At 39.2% G+C, this 16,815-nt stretch overlaps 1 protein-coding gene across 2 annotated transcripts in view; it reads right to left on the reverse strand.

Annotated features, from left to right (window-relative positions):
* The window catches only part of LSAMP (limbic system associated membrane protein), a 667,767-nt gene extending 663,118 nt beyond the window's left edge, over window positions 1-4,649 (reverse strand). The window contains exon 1 of one of the 2 annotated variants that reach the window (XM_053565704.1): window positions 4,018-4,649. In XM_053565704.1, the coding sequence (XP_053421679.1) occupies window positions 4,018-4,172 (155 nt within the window). In that variant the 5' untranslated portion in view covers window positions 4,173-4,649. The remainder of the gene's footprint in view (window positions 1-4,017) is intronic. The other variant, XM_053565703.1, reaches the window with a different exon arrangement.
* Between the last annotated feature and the right edge of the window lie 12,166 nt (window positions 4,650-16,815).

Below are 16,815 nucleotides of genomic sequence, written 5' to 3' on the forward strand. Positions count from 1 at the left end.
AAGGAAGCAAAGGCCCAGGATTTTGAAAAACTAATAATTAACTATCCTGCAATTGGATACTTGTTTCCTTGGAAATCCCAAATACTTATTAGTTATATTTAAATTAAAATCATGGAAAATGTTAACTTTATTGAATATATTATAATATTCTGTAAATATTAAATATTTACAGGGTCACAGATAGTTACAGGGTCATAACTGTGAAATAAATAAAATTTCAACACCTGGAGTTTAGAATATTTACAATCATAATAGTGTGAAGCCCCTTCATTGAATCATAGATGTACTTATGTTTTGTGCCCAGGTATGTACATGTATATATCTGTAAGTTTTACAAAGTTACCTTACTAACAAATGCATAATATAAAGTATTATGCAACTTGCATTGTTCCTTGGGATCAGTATTTTGTAAGTTTTTTCATACATTTGCTGCTGATATTGAAAATACAGTCAGTAGTTTTTCCTTTTTATTTATTTATTTATTCATTGTTTGGAATTCATTGAGGGTACAAAGCATCAGGTTACACTGACTGTGTTTGTTAAAGAGTCCCTCTTGTGAATTGGTCAGTAGGACTATTAAAATGAAATCTTAAGGATTTGTTCAGAACATTCCTATTTCCACTTTTCTTTGACTTATTAAGAAAACAAAATGGGCTCGGCACCTGTGGCTCAAGCAGCTAAGGTGCCAGCCACATACACCAGAGCTGGTGGTCCCAGCTACTTGGGAGGCTGAGGCAAGAGAATTGCTTAAGCCCAGGAGTTTGAGGTTGCTGTGAGCTGTGATGCCACAGCACTCTGCCCAGGGTGACAGCTTAAAAAAAAAAAAAAAGAAGAAAGAAAAAAACAACATGATTTCAGCCTATCAAGATCATACAGGAGTCTCTATGGGTGCCTGTGTGTGAGAGTGGAGGATAGAATAACCAGTGTTAGAGAGTCATCCAGTAATTGGTGAACTGCTAAGGAGGCTGCTTCAGAGTAAAGTCCTGTAGTAAGTGTGTTTCACTTTCTTGTGCATATAGATTCTGGTTCATTCCATCTAGGAAGGCACCCCAGGTGCTGCAGCTGCCGCTACTACTCTGTGGATCACACTTCGATTCTTTGTGCTTGGGATGAAAGTTGGTATAGGGGTTTTCTTTAGCTCTTCATACAATTGCTCATAAAGATCTTGAATCTCTTCTAAGGAACAACTGGGTTAGGTACGCACACTTGAGGCTATTTCCGTTTCCCTCCAATTTTGTTACTGTAATTCTACAATATGTTTGTTTGTTTTCAACAAGGTAGAAATTACAGAGCAAGACCCCAAGACTAATGTACATTTTCCCATCATGACGCACAGTTATGTGAAAGATTGTAATTATACAACAACGAGCATTGATTCCCCAAAGAAACCCCCATTTCATGGAATGTTTAAGAAGTGAAGATAGATTCTTTGGGCCAGTCAGCCAACTCTGGACCACCAAAATTGCAAACCTCTCTTGTCCTCTGTTGCCATTTTAGATTATTCAGGGCCACAGACTCACGAAGAGAGGACTTTTATTTTCTTCCAGCCATTTCTCTTTCTCACTGCCAAACATCTACTATGGCTTCCGATGAATCAAGTTCTCCTTCCTCTCCTTCCTTGTAAGCTCATGCACCCAGTAAAATGTCACAATTAAAGTGGAAACGCGCCTTTCCCAGGCTGGACTTGTAAACAGAAAGCAAGAGCACCATTCTTCACCAGGGAACTGACCCACAAAGCTTACTGGATTCAGTTAAAGAAATTGAGAAGAAGGTCAGCTAAGAAAACAAAGAGAATTCTCTCCATAGAGGATTCCACCACCCCCAAAATAAATCTTTGTCCAAAGCAAGGAAATAAAAAGAGGGCATGTAAGGTGAGGTCTGGTTAAGTAATAGACTTGCATAGGTGGCTCATCTGCATGCCCTGTTGTCTATTTCAGAGAATAAATGGTTCTGGGTTTATCCTCTTTTCTCACAACTTCTACTTCCACACCTCATTTCAACCAAAGTGTAATGCTTTAAAAACTCCATTTTTTTGAGCCAAAGACATACAGAAGCACATATATATCACACAAACATAACTACGTAATGAGTCTGCCTCTCATAGACATAGACTTCTATACATATACCGCATGAAAATGTAAAAATCTCTTTATTCTTTTGAATTAACATTTGCATGCTTATCTAATTTAAATAACTGTAGCTTAAGATATAGGTGATGCTGAATTAGAAATACCATACAAAGTTCATGGACATTTAAATAAAAAGCATATACATTCAGCATAGTCCCTTTTCTCATATTCAATCTTATAATCAGTGAAAAAATATTTCTAAGGCTTTCATAAAACTATATAGAGTGCTTTGCCAGTAAAGGGTTAATGACGTTAGGGAGTTTGAATGTTCACAGTTAAAATGGCATGCTTGTGTGTTTGCAAAAACATTTTCTGCATCATGTCCAAATCCCTTTGCAAACAGATAAATTACTCCATAAATCTTATTACTCCATGTGGATAAATCACACATGCAGGTTTACAAGGCTAGAGAGCTAGAAGGGAAAATCTGCTGTGGATAGCAGGGTCTTTGGGATTCATAATCACCCAACGCTCAGGAAATGAAGAAAGGAGTTTCTTACCCATTAGCATTTTCTTACTTTTTACAATCTGGAGCAACACATACACACAACACACACACACAACAAGCACACTACACACTCACTTCTCTAACAAGGGTAGGGATCCCAAAGCAGGATACTCCGTGACAGCCAACCAAATTTATTTCTGAGAAAAGGAAAGAAAACTTTGCTGCTGTCGGCAGCTTTGCTGGAGAACTGCTCCCTGATGCCCCAGGGTTTATGCACTATCAGCTTCTTGCACACAGATTAGAGGTTTATTTTCTATCCTATACTGCTTTTTATTCCCACAACAAGCAATATTAGCTAGATAGACAGACCGACACAGGGTCATTTTATTTGGAGGAAATGAGATTTTAAAGAATCTCTAAGGAGAGCATTTTATTTCTTTCTGGAATTTTTCTTTCTTTCTTTCTTTTTTTTGGAGTGAGGGTAGTCTATGCCAGAAATCCAAAAGGACAAGGGTTAGGTACCATGTGAGGAAGGGGGGGGAGAGAGAAGACACATACAGGAAAAGAAGCTTGGAGGTTTCTAGAAATAAAATTATGACTAGGTCCCTGTTCAGTCCTTCTAGCTCACTGACCCTTATAGGGGTCAAACTCCCAAGGACCTGGGACTCTTCTTTTCCAAATGTCAGTCTCAAATTATATTTCAAAGTTTGGCAGACCTGCACAGAAATATGACTTTGAAGTCCATAATTGATTTCAAATATCCATTTTATGCCAGATTATTCTTTCCCGATCTCTGTGTTTAACACTCCTATTCTGAAATACCAGCAATTTGGCATTTTTGTTCCTCTCCTTATTCTTGTGTTGATTTCTATCTACATTGCAGAAAGGCTCAGTGACCGCCCAAAGTTTTAAGATTGATTTATTGCTGTCTCTGTCAATTAGAAGAGCCTCACACAAAGTCTTCCTTCTATCAGAACTACTACTAGGCTAGAGGGAGAGCCCTGACACACACACACACACACGGAGCAGGGAGGAGGATGCAGTTCTGTGTACCATTCTCTGAGAGCCACAGTTCAACAATCCTTCTTTCGAAATTAAGGAACCCCAGTGAAACTCTGAAGTGCAAGGGAACAGCGAATACAATAACAAGAATACTGTCCAAAAGTCACAATGCCAGAGGTGAACTTGGGCTTCCTTGACAAGAGAAACAAGGTTCCTGAAACCACACAGCATTTAACTAGCACCACTGGTCCTTGACAGGGACCAAAATTTCCTTGAATTTTGCGGCTGCTATAAGATCCACCAGTCAGCAAAAGAGATACACACCCGCGCGCACACATACAACCCCGGAGGGAGCCTGCACATCCAGAGCTGGAGTTCAAGATCAGGTACACACACACAGAGACACACACGCAGCAGAAAAGTTGCCCGAAGCCCTACCTGAGGATGGCTGTGTCCCCCTGCCTCACGGTGATGTTGTCCGTGCCTCGGTTAAAATCCACGCTGCGAACAGGCAGTCCTGTGGGAAGAAGGCAGAGCAGTCTCAGTAGGACCAGCGGCAACTGTTTCCGCTCAGGCTGAACTCTCCCGACCATGGTGGCCGCACTGGGTCGCGGGTCCCCGTGCACTCCGGAGGGTGTGTGCGCGCAGCTCGTGGGGGACAGGGCTTTACAGACAGAGGGCTCGCGTCCACAGCGAGGGCGGAACAGGCTCTGCCAGTTTGTGCTCCTTTCCACTTTGCCTCTCTCTTTGCCTCGCTCAGGCTCTTTTCCCTCTAAGACTTAACAAAGCCCTCATAAAACCAAAGCAGGAGGAAAAAGTCAGAGGAGAGAAAAAGAGAGAACGATCAAATCTAAAATCCTCTAGAAAAGGTGAAGAGAAGGCCAAAGCAGGGGGTTCCTGCCCCGTCTCCCCGCTGCTCCTCCGCCGGCGTCTGAGCTGAGCTCCCCGGTTCTGTAACCCACTTTCCCAGGCTGGCAGCGGGCGGGCGAGGGAGCCGGCACCGAGCCTGCCAGGGAGCGTCAGGGAGCAGCCACACAGCAGCAGCAGCAGCAGCCCGAGCCTCGCTCCCCTCCTGCCTTCCCTGGTTCTCCCTCCAGTCCCTGGCGCGCTCTGCTCAGCGCCTCCCGCCCACCCTGCTGCTTTTCGACAGACAACCCCTCCACGTCATCCCCCCGCCCCCGCCCCTCGCGGTGGCCCCTAGCTTTGCACAACTGCCCCCTTCAGCAGCGTCCAGCCTCCGGGAAAGCCTGATGCGCCTTTAGGTTGTCAGGACGACAGCTCCATCTGAGGCCGGGCTGATGCCCTTAAGAAGGGGGGATGGAGCTTAGGGTACTGTTCAAGAGAGGGGAGAAGGAGAGGACTTAGCTGTAAAGAAACAGGAGAAAGAATCCAGGAGAGGAGAGGAAGGGAAAGGAGATGGAAAGGAGAGATGTGAACCTTGACAAATGGAGGGTGTGAAACAAGAGGACAGAAAACCATTGAGGTGGGGGCAGGGGGACCAGTCCTGAACCATGGGATAAGGAAACCGACAAGGAACTTGACAGTGGAGCCTAAGATTAAAAGCTGAAGTTCATTTCAAACTAAGCATTCCTGGCAAGTGGTTTTTCATACTCACATCTTGTTCATTCTTTCCTCTCTCCTGCACTTCCTTTTACAGGATTAAAATGGGTGATTTCCTCTCCCTCCTTCAGCCCCTCCCCCTCCTGGAACCCCCTTATGAAAGATGGATTGGAGACAATGCTGGTATTGAGTGGTCTGGGGTGTGAATGCTTGGCTTGTTTTTTCCAAGTGCCAGCCTCAGCAGCTGATCCCTGATCCCTAAATCAACCTCACTCTCCAGGAAACCCTCACGCAATCCCACAAATGAGTAATTTAAGGTTTGTTGTTTAAACAGCATGTTGTGGTTGCTATACAAATTACTACTGGACTGGCTCCTCAAAATGTTCATATGCAAGGAAGATTTGTATGTCAGGAAGCTTCTCATTTACAGGGAAACACTGAGGCTGCATACAACACTCTGGCAAATGGCAGAAGGTTACCATCATTTGTCACTCCTGCTAGTCCAGGAGCTGAGCAAGTGATAAGTGATAATGCTGTTAGTCCCTCAAGTAGGAGCCCCAAATGCCTAGACATCTCCCTCACTACTGATGCTGAGGATGACAGATTGGTTTGGACCAGCCAAGGACATTCCTCTTTTTACAGTATCCACATGGTACAAAAACCAAATGGTACAAGTGGTTATAGAGTGAACTGTAATTTTCTCCCTATTCCTGTGTTTAGGCAACTCATTTCTCCTGTGGGAAGACAACAAATATATTTTTAGTTTCTTTTTTTTCTTTTTCATTTTTTTTTTTGCAGTTTTTGGCCGGGGCTAGGTTTGAACCCCCCCACCTCCAGCATATGGGACCGGTGCCCTATTCCTTTGAGCCACAGTCACTGCCCTATTTTTAGTTTCTTATACTTCTTTAATCAATTCCATACATATGCAAGTAAATATATACATATATGCAGAGATATTATATCCATACCTTTTAAGCAAATGTTTAGCCAAGGACACTGGCATATATATATATATGCCACACACACACACACACACACACACATATGTGTATACATATGTATTTCCAAGTCCCAAGGAAATACAGTACTGACACCCATCTTACCCCCAGAATACTTAAAAATGTCTTTGCTTCATTTTATCAGTTTAAAAGTTAGATGAACTCTTACAGATTATGTGAGGACAGGAAGACTTTTTATTTTTAAGAAATGACTAAAAGATTGGAATCTGAATTCTCATAAATTCATGATTGATAGAGTTCAAGTAATTTTGTTAATATTAAGTATTCTTTTTTTATAAATCAAGTTGTCTTATGTCAAGACCCATAAGCAATCCCCAGATAACAAGCCAATGATATTCCGCCACTGTAACACAGCTGTTTAAAAGTTGGAACCCATTTTGCCACAGGAAAATGGTTAGGTCAAGCGGTTAGTTGACCTAATTCGTAATCCTGTGATTTTCAATATCAATGGAAAAATGAGTTTCAAGTGCTAAAAGGAGATGCAAGGATTACATAACCCTCAGTCAGGATTGCAGAGCGAAGAGCATACTCCCTTTCCCCAACCACCAACAAAGCTGACCTTCCTTGGAAGGCTTCTTCTAAACCTCTTAGGAATAAAAGGTTAGCTTAAACAAAGGCGTAAACACAGCATGTATTCTTTGGTTGCAAGTATTTCATATCTCTCCAATATCAGGAGGAAGAAAAGAATGACACAAGGGACTGGGAGCTGCTAGAACCATTCTGGTAGAACTCCTTCAATCATGAACTCCACCACTGGTGCGAGGAGAATAGATGACTCCCAGTAAGATCCTAGAGACTCAGAGGGGAAAGATTAGGCATATTAAGAGTGTAAGTATCCTCTTGTGCCAGTAGACTAGATTTTCTATGAAGAGAGGAAGAAGTTCTTTCAGGACAAAAAAGAAGTGTGATGGGATGGTAGCATATTATTTACAAAAGATGTTAATACATGATTGTTAACTAATACCTCTACCAATAATCTCAAACTATTTGTAGAACTTTCCTAGTAGTCTTGGAGGAAATATATGTTTAACATACTGGGGTACAAAATAATTCTCACCAAAGTAGTAGAAAAGGGAAATTTGTGGTCAGATGTGGACTTTGTCTCTATAATCATTCTGAGAAAAAGATATACTGAGTTAATCAACTTGTAAACAGAATCAGAATTGTAATAGAAATACCTAACACGATAAATCATAAGGACATATTTGTATAAAAATCATATAATGCAATTAAAAGTTTTTAAAAAGAATCTTCATTAAAGGAAGTACATTTATTAGAAACTTTTTAAACTAAACTAAATTGACTTACTATGAGAACTGAAAGTAAAATACCATTCCAAAATAATAGCTCAGTTTTAAAAATCTCTAATTTTTCAATAATTCCTTCTAATTCATTTGGACTTACTCAAAAATTTCCAAATTATGTAGTTTATTATATAAATCAATTATTTAATATTTATTGTTTACATCCAGGTACTTGAAGTACAACTTTCTAATGCAGCCCTTGACCCAGGGTGAGTATCCACTCAGCTTACCTCAGTATTTGTAGAATAATAAGGCTATTTGTGGGTATACTATCTACTTCCATTTCAACATTATGCTATCTCAGAGTTTTTTTCCTTTTCCCTTCCTCACTGAACCCGTCTGCTTTTTTTTCTCTCCTCCGTGATCTCTTGCTTTCTAATAAATCCAACAGTCAATATTCATTGGATAATAACATAACTCATCCTAATGACCCCTTCCCCAAATCTACTCTGATATTAACTTCTCTGCTCACTTTCCTCAGAAATGTAGAGAAAGAAATAAACGTATGAGTTTCTGAAATCTATATAAACTATTTTTCTGTAAAACGCTGTACACATTCTTCCAAGAGGGTTGGCAAAAATGAATATACTTTCGGGTTATTTGTGAGGCAAGCATGGCTGTTAGCCATGTGAAACAGCCATCATCACCCAAGTAAGATGATCTTAACTACTGCTTTAAAATAACATACTGCCTTTCTAAAAGAGGCTTTAGAAGACTCTGGCACTCTCCAGGGACAAATGCTGCAGGAAAAACAAAAACTGGCTAACGTCTGAGTACCCTAAGAAGCATGAAAGGTTTATTATTCTCTTTAGCTTTGTAAGGTAATAGGCTCACATGAAATCCAGATGCAGCCTGGCATGTACAACCAATTTAGCTACATTGCTTGTGTTTTATGCTAAACATACCTATAATATTAATATACTACTCTACATTTCTACAGTTGTAAGGTCTTAATCATAATAACTCCATGCCTGTACTTCACTTTTATAAGTGGCATTGGCATTTCCATATGAACCAGAAATGCAGAATTGTTCATGGTTCTCTTTAGGATTCCTGATATGACATTCTCAATGATTTCATCATAATTTAGCAATATTCAAGTATCTCAGTTTATACCCATAAGCACAGCCTTATCACTTGTGCATTTTCTCTGGAATCCAGATCCTTCAAATTCAGAAATTTTATCCACGTGTGTCTCACTGACTGATAAAAATCAGCCAGCTTCGAGTCAGTTAAATACTATATATTATCCAAATTCTTACTATAGATCACCTCCTCCTCATGATGTAAAGGGTTCAGTCCACACCCTGCATCATTAAAATCACTCTCAGTTTGCTTTTAGCGTGTGCCCGTGTGGTTCATTATTACCATAGGTGGTTGGTCTTCTGCTTCTAATAAGTATCCTTTGGTCAACTCTTCTATTTTGATAAGCATCAATGTTTGGATCTGTCCCAGTTTTTACAAGGTCGCTGAGATTCTTGAGCTGCTACATAATCCTTACTCTTAGTTTCTGCTCCTCATTACCCACAAACATGCACCTACTAACACTCATTGTTGTATTTGCTTACAAGCAAATTTACTTTCATATGCTTTATTATTTCACATAAATTTACTCACCAGCTCACGGCCCCTCTATTTTCTTCATTATCCACTCTGCCACCATTTACAAGGAGGTGGCAATGGCCAAGTGATGCTGCATCTACATTGCTGCTGATTTTTTTTATTTATTTCATCTACCCCTCACTTAAGGGAAGAGAATTACAACATTTGGAAAGATGGTAGTAGCAGCAACTTTGGTATAGTCAAGTATTAGTACAAGCAGATAATTTGGCAATTCCACTGTCTGTTTGTGTTGTTTTAGTGACTTGGACTTTTGCAATCATAAAATAGTCCAAGGAAGGTGAGAAGAGCAGAGGCAGGTGTGCAAGGCCATGCTCTGATGTGCTCACTAGGCTTCTGATTCGTTCATTTGCTCAATATGCCTTTATTGATATGGTAGTGAATCAAGATAGAAAAGATTATGCTCTACTGAATTTATATCCTAGGTACAGAAATAGACACTAAACAGGAAAATACATATTAAGGTTATTTCAGAAAGTAAATACTATGGGGAAAAATATGGTTGTATCACAAAGTAAGTGGCTCAGGGGTGTGGTGAGAGAAACAGAAGGAAAAGTGGTCAGGTCAAACCTTTTTGTAGAAATGATATTTAAACTAATTCCAAAATCCAAGGACACAGTCATGCAAATTTCAGCAAAATGACCTTTCCTGGTAAAAGAAATGGCATTTACAAAGGCCCTGAGGTAGAAGTAGGTATGTCAAAACCCAAAACCAGGACAGTAAGCATGGAATATAAGTTTGTGTGTGTGTTTGGGGGATAGCTGAGAAAGGCATGTAAAATTGTAAATTGAGGAAAAGTCATAATGAAGAAATTGGAAGGTAAAAAACTTAGATTTTAATCTAGTGCCTTAAGTGGTAAGATGTTTGAGACAGGAGCTTGACATTATCTGATTTACATTTTAGAAATATTTCTCTGAGTACCATATGGAGAATGGATTATAAAAGGACAATATTGGAAGCGAGGAAGCAAATAGCAGGAAATCCTAGCCATCCACTGGCAGGTGTCTTATAAGATGGGGTAACAGTGAAGATGGAACAAAGATGCCATTGAGTAGACTTTCTCATGGTGAAAAGATCCTTCCCGATAGGCTATGTCCTACTACAAGTGACTAGTGGTTTCCATGTGTCTACATTTCTTCTCACTCCACTACTTCAAATCTGGTGGTATATACTCTTCCAGAAAGCTACCCCACATCATGTGACAACTGATGGAAGGTTAAGTAGATTGTCATTAACATCTAGTAATAAAAACATGTGTTCCAATTGCTGCTTTTCTTCAAGTATAAATTTTGCTTTCCCAGAATGTGGTTATTGTATGTTAATTACGCATCAGTACAACAAGGACTGTTTTGTTAAAGATGAAGAAATACATACCAAGATGAGCAGATGCTGTACACATATAATTGTTGAACTTTACTAAATGTTTTCTTACATATCTATATTTATTTATCAGGCAACAGATACTCTGCTAAATCTAAATGAACTGCCTAGTTAAATATCCGGAGGCTACGAATCATGTAAATAATACTAATATGTTTTCTCCTGAGCTTACTGACAATATTGAGCTGCAGGGCAAGTCTAGTTGTAGGTTATTATATGATTCAAAGGGTCCCAGAAGTTTGCCTGCTTCAAAGTATCTTCCTTTCAGACCTGGACTGTAATTCATATTCTCAGCCCTCTCTGCTTTTAGTAACGAATGTAGAAGCATTGCCTAGATCAGGGGAAGAGAATTCATAAGACCTGCTTCATCAGTTCTGTTGGCATGTATGAGAAAATTCATTAAAATAATCAATATTTTTGAGAACTTCCATATAACACACACTGTGCTAAGCTCTAAGGAAATGATGATATACAAAACTGACAACTTGCCTTAATGCATGTGGAATGAGAGAATGACATTAAAAGACCCTTCTTTGTATAATAACAGGGGAAGCCTTTCAATCCTGCTCTCCAGTATAGAATAGGGCCAAAATTAATCAACACGTACGCCCAATCCTCTCTTTGGTGCTTCAAAATAATAAAATTCAGTGTCCTCATCCTCAGGAGCCCAGGAACTCACAACCAACGTGGAGCAGTAAGGTACATACCTGTGAAGCACAGAACAAGATGAACCGGTGAGGAATTAAGGACTAAACCGTAAGGGAGAAGAATTGAAATGCACAGGGAATTCAGCAAAAGTGATCCAACATGAGGCTCTATGGAAACAATGGCATTTTCAAGAACCCTCAGAAGATATGTAAGAGGAGGATGGTGGGAAGGAACGCTTTATGTACAGGTGGTCCATGAGCACCAGCCTGAAACAAAGAAGGACACTCCAGGAAGACTTAACCGAGTAGTGGAGGGGAGGAGGGAGAGAAGGCAAGTTACAGAAGCTTCCTAGTGAAGAATCCTGAATGTGCAAAAGAAGAATCCTGCCTCCTCTCATAGTTAGAAGGCTATTTTAGATTCCGGAGAAGTGAGATGAGATACCAACATCTCAGGCAGATTATTTTGGCAACAGGAAATTAAAAAGTAGAGCAAAGATGAAGTAGAAAAACTAGTCAGAAGACAAAGTTGTTGAAATGATGAGAGACAAACTATGCACAATACTATCTATATACACTGTTGCATCCTAAAAATGAGGAAGAATGAAGCCCTTCACTCAGAGGCTTGACCTCAGTGGGGAAAGGTAAGTTGTAGGGAAGAGTGTGAGGGTAGAGATGGGAAAAGGTGAAAATGGAAAATGACTCTGTTTTTGCACGTTGGGGTCAGTGAGGGGTTTGCCGGGGATGTTATTGAGTTTGGTCTTTATTCTGCATGCAATAGAGAGCCACTGAAGCTTTGAGCAAGAGAGTGTTTGGAGACGATAACTACCTGGCGATGGAATAGAAGATGGATCGGAACAAGTCAAAATCATGAAAAACCAGCTATAAAGTCCCTGAAATAGCACACACAAAAGAAGATAAAACCAGGATACAGAGCAATGATAAGGAAAAGAGAAAAGAGCTGAGAACCACAGAAAAATTTCACAGAAGGGTTGATGGGACTTGTCAACCAGCTGGAAATGGAAATTGCGGATATAGGAAGAGCAAAAGATTTCTCTATTTTTTTTTTTTTTTACTTGAAGTCTAGGTTGATAAAATGGGAAGGTTGAATTAACAACAACAACAAAAAAAAAAAAAACCTAGTTTCAGAGGGAATTTGAAAATTTTACTTTTAGAACTCTGGATTGGTTCCTAAACTAGTACTCAAATAGCCTGCACTTCCAGATGGACACGCTCAGGAAGTTGTCACAGGAATATGACATTCTTCACAGGAGGGCTGTCTCGGAGTTCTGTAATAAACTAAGCCCAGAAATTCAGATTCTTTTTCCCATAGTTTTTCTTTTTCTTTCTCTCATGTGTTTCTGTAACTTCATTATGGAAATAGCATGTGAGCAAGTGACCTATTTGCCATTAATGAATCTCGTCTTGACTTTAAAAAACACCTGTCCATATAGTAATTAATTGATACCATTCCCCAAAGAAACATAATCTGAACTTGTCTCCCTCTGCTGGTGGCATATTGAGGTATCAATTTTAACCATAGTAATATTAGACATAGAAATATCCAGTAATACTTTGTTCCGTACAAGTAGAGAGCTTTGTGGTTCACAGTGCATAGTGACACACATTTCATGTTGTCTTCACTGCAATTTTGTGAGATAAACAGTGCAACTATTATCACCTCACTTGTCAGAAAATTACTTAGAGATTCTAAGCCAGTAAGTTCTCATAGGAAATTAGAGGAAAATCAGGAGGCATAGTAATTAGAAGAATTGCATAATTTTAAATCTGGAAAATACCCAGAAAATCTTCTTGCTCAATCTTCCCATTTTACAGCTGAGACAAGGACACTCACACTTTGCACAGTTATTTAGGAGCACTGAGATTAGAATTGAAAAAACCCAACTCTCAAAACAGTGCTCTTTCTATTGTACCACGCAGTGCTGCCTGCCTAATAAAGCCAGGATATCAATCCTGTATAGCACACCTGAAGCATTTATGCAGGTAGGTTAGATTGTAGATTGGAAATGCCTATTTTTCTGAAGCTAGATTTATAATACATCAGAACAACCCACAGGTATGTTAAAATTATGAGCAAGTAAGAAAGAACAGAAAAACCAAAATAAATAAATTGCACATTAGTTGGACAAATACATACCAAGGCAATTCTCTAGGCAATTGAATAGCCTAGTGGTCTGGACAGCCCTTGGCTGTGTAACCATATGAAAACCTTGCGATGATTTTTAGGGATACCACAGTATTACAAATTGTGTTAGCAGAAGAGCTGGAATGGAATTCTTCACAATCCCCCTGTTTGGAGCAAGCCCTTCTTTTTTCCCGATATGGCCTCCATGGACAATCTACTATAGTTCAATGACTATTTACCCAGTTTCAGACTCCCCAAAGTTATTCTCATTCTTAATGAATATTCTCATTCACTGTTGGGAGACAATAAAATCTGAAATAATATATACTTGTGTGTGAGGGGTGGGTAAGTTCCATCCTATAAAGGGAGATAAATACATGTTGTTCAATTGGGGTTTTCATAACTCTGTGGATCTTCAGTAGGCAAAAATATATGGAAAAAATATTTTTGGATCAGAGAATTCATTAATAATCCCTACTTCTTCCTAGTAATAGACAGACCTGTGGGTCAACAACTGTACAAATACCTTGAAAGATCCAACATTAAAATAGAAAAGAACCTACATGATCTTAACCCACTATTCATAATATCTACTCACAAATGAGAGAGCTTAGCATAGACCTTCAACACAACACAGTTAGCCTATTAAAAACTTTTTATACAGAGCCTATTAAAAAGTTTTTATAATAGGCATCAGTCAAGAATGGAAAAATAAATGAATGATAATAGTGAGATATTATATAATAAGTATTATAAATATGAACAAATCGACACTGTGGAGAATTCACAAATATAGACACTTTTCAGTACACTTGGTAAACCTTCCCAACACTCATATCCAACAACCATTTGTCAGCTAAAATTTTCACACTGCTTTTCTTTACTTTTCAGTAGGAAAATTAGTGCCTCGTTCTTCCATGGTATTCTCCATTTCTATTTTAAGAAAGAATGGTGGAATATTGATGTTAGGATAGAATCAGGCCAGTAAGGGGCTTTAGGAGCTATTGGTGATCTTTAGAAACAGTGGAAATAAGATGACATGAGGAATATTTGCTGTTTCAGGAGAATTAGGTAGAACTTTGATCTAGGAAGTATCTCGCCTAGATGTAAGGACTAGACAGTTCGGGAGGTGGAAGGACAGGTGAAAGGATACGCCAGTGAGAACGTTTGTCTATGGCAGCGCTGCGGGAACATAGAGAGTGGAGGAGGAGGATACAAGGCAGTGAGGACAAACTTGTAATGTGATCAGTTATTTCTGGAGATAGAACTTGGTATTTATCAGCAGAAGAGAGACAGTTTAATGCTAGTACCTATTTAAGGCATGTTTTAATTGGTAAGATGATTTTTCTCAGGACAAAAATGACCATCTTATTATTAAGTAACACTATTCAGTGACAATTTACAACTGCTTCCCAGTCCTACCAATGTGGGTTACATTATTTTTGGTTTGTGATAGTATTAGCAACAACATGTGGCTATTTAAATAGCAAGAACTGATCAATGATTACTACGCTGTAAGTGAATACTTAGAAAGATTCAGTGAGAAACATTCACTGTGGTCTCTATGATAAGATTCCTCTGTAACAAATTTTCAACCTTGCTAGGAAAAGATGACCAACATGTAGATTGAATGATTTGACAATGGCATGCAATTAAGTCTGCAATTTTGAGAAAAGCACACTAAAGGCCCAGAAATTTAGCCAGGAGGAGATCACTTCAATCTTCTATGTGGCCTTTAGGGACCAGGCACTGAAGTCAAAAAGTAGCACAAGGGGAGATCCCTGCATTCAATAGTGAATAGCCTAGAGAGAAACACAAATAGTTAAGCAATGACAATATAGGTGTGGCATTAGCTATGCAAATACCCTCATGGTACTGTGCTCCCATGAAAGAGGCCACCTGATCCAGACTGGAGGGAAAGTTTTCTGGAAAAGATAGTAACTGAGTTGAGTCCTAAAAGACAAGTCATCTGAGAAGGTGGAATTGAGGAAGGGGACTGGGGTTTAGGTGGTGATGATTGGAAAAAAAAATGCGGGAGAAATTAAATTTAAAAAAGGGCCAAGAACAGAGATAAATATGTACAGTTAGGAGCGAACCCCACGGATCAAGGCAATTAGGTAGGGGAAGATGTGTTATAACCAGAGAAGAAGACGTGTGTACTTGATCATAGTAGTAGTAGATAAGCAGAATGGAGATGGATATAAAGGGTCTTAAAGACAGAAAGGGATCAATCTAACCTTAATACATTAGTAAACAGACTGTTTTATTTTCTTGGGCAAGCTTTTGAAAGTGGCATTTGATATAACAGCTGTATAAAATGGAGTGCCCAGCTAGGACATTGTCTTAATAATTCAGGCATAAGAAGTAATGATCTGATAGTGAGGGTGGAGAAGAAGGATAAATGTAACAGAGAATATAAAGAAAGAGTCAAAAAGGATTACTGACTAACTGGGCATAGGAAATGGATGAGAGCAAGGTATTCAAGATGGATCCCATGAAACCCTCCAACCCCTCCTGGGTTCCTAAAGAATGGAATCATCATCTGATAGAGATTAGGGAGTTGAGAAAGTGAAGTATGAATTAGGGGCGGATGGATGGGGAGGGTGAGGAACTCATCTGTCACAAGCACCAGGCCTGCCATTCGCTTAGCTACTGTGATGAGATGGAGTGCACCTGTTAATGGGTTTGTCTGCATTAGCTCAATCAGTATGAATCTTCCAGATGGGCATAATTAAGAAAAGAAAAATTACAAAAAGAAACCAAATGATCCTTTCAGTCTTGATCCTCATATATGTTTGTTAGTATTAATAAATAAAATAGCATTAATTTTTCTCTAATGTCCACTTTCTAAAAATATGATACATTCTTTGGAACATACCTGAAATGCACATAACATCTGCACTTACGTGGGCTTTACTGGCTAAAGTTTGGTTGTTATCTCTTGCTGTGTGATATAACCCTAGAATTTTTTGTCTAGGCCTTGCTAGATCTCTGGGCTGTGCTCACTGAATTTGATTGTTCTCCATTATTCTCTGCCCTTGGGCTTCTTACACCTTTCTTTATTCTGATGTATTTCTAACTGAGGCCAGACCATTTAAAAAAACTTCTGTACATTTCAAAATGCATTTCGAATATCAAATAAAGTTATAAAATAGTTTTTCTCAAGATAAATAAATAATGGGCTGTATGTTGGGAAGGTTAGATTTAAGTATAAATATTAAAGAAGAAATTTACAAAATATAGTTATAAATATGGAGTTGGGCTTTCAGAAAGGATCCAAAAGTGAAATACAGATGTAGAAGTTATCAGGGTAAAAGTGAGAGTTGAAATGCAAGAGTGTGTGTCTGTGTGTGTGTGTGAATGTGAGAGTTTGAGAGAAGAACAAAAAAGAACAGAGTCTACAAATTGAACCTTGGATATGGTTTGCCATGTTGGAGCAAGAAAACAAAAACAAAGTAAGGCCAGTTGCTCCTGGAAAGCAGCGGGGCTGGAGTCTATCTCCTTTCATCTGTACAGCACAAATGACTTTCATATTCATTTGTCTTTATTTGACATCTTACAGC

Source organism: Nycticebus coucang, chromosome 16, assembly GCF_027406575.1.
Source record: "Nycticebus coucang isolate mNycCou1 chromosome 16, mNycCou1.pri, whole genome shotgun sequence".
Taxonomy (NCBI): Eukaryota; Metazoa; Chordata; class Mammalia; order Primates; family Lorisidae; genus Nycticebus; species Nycticebus coucang.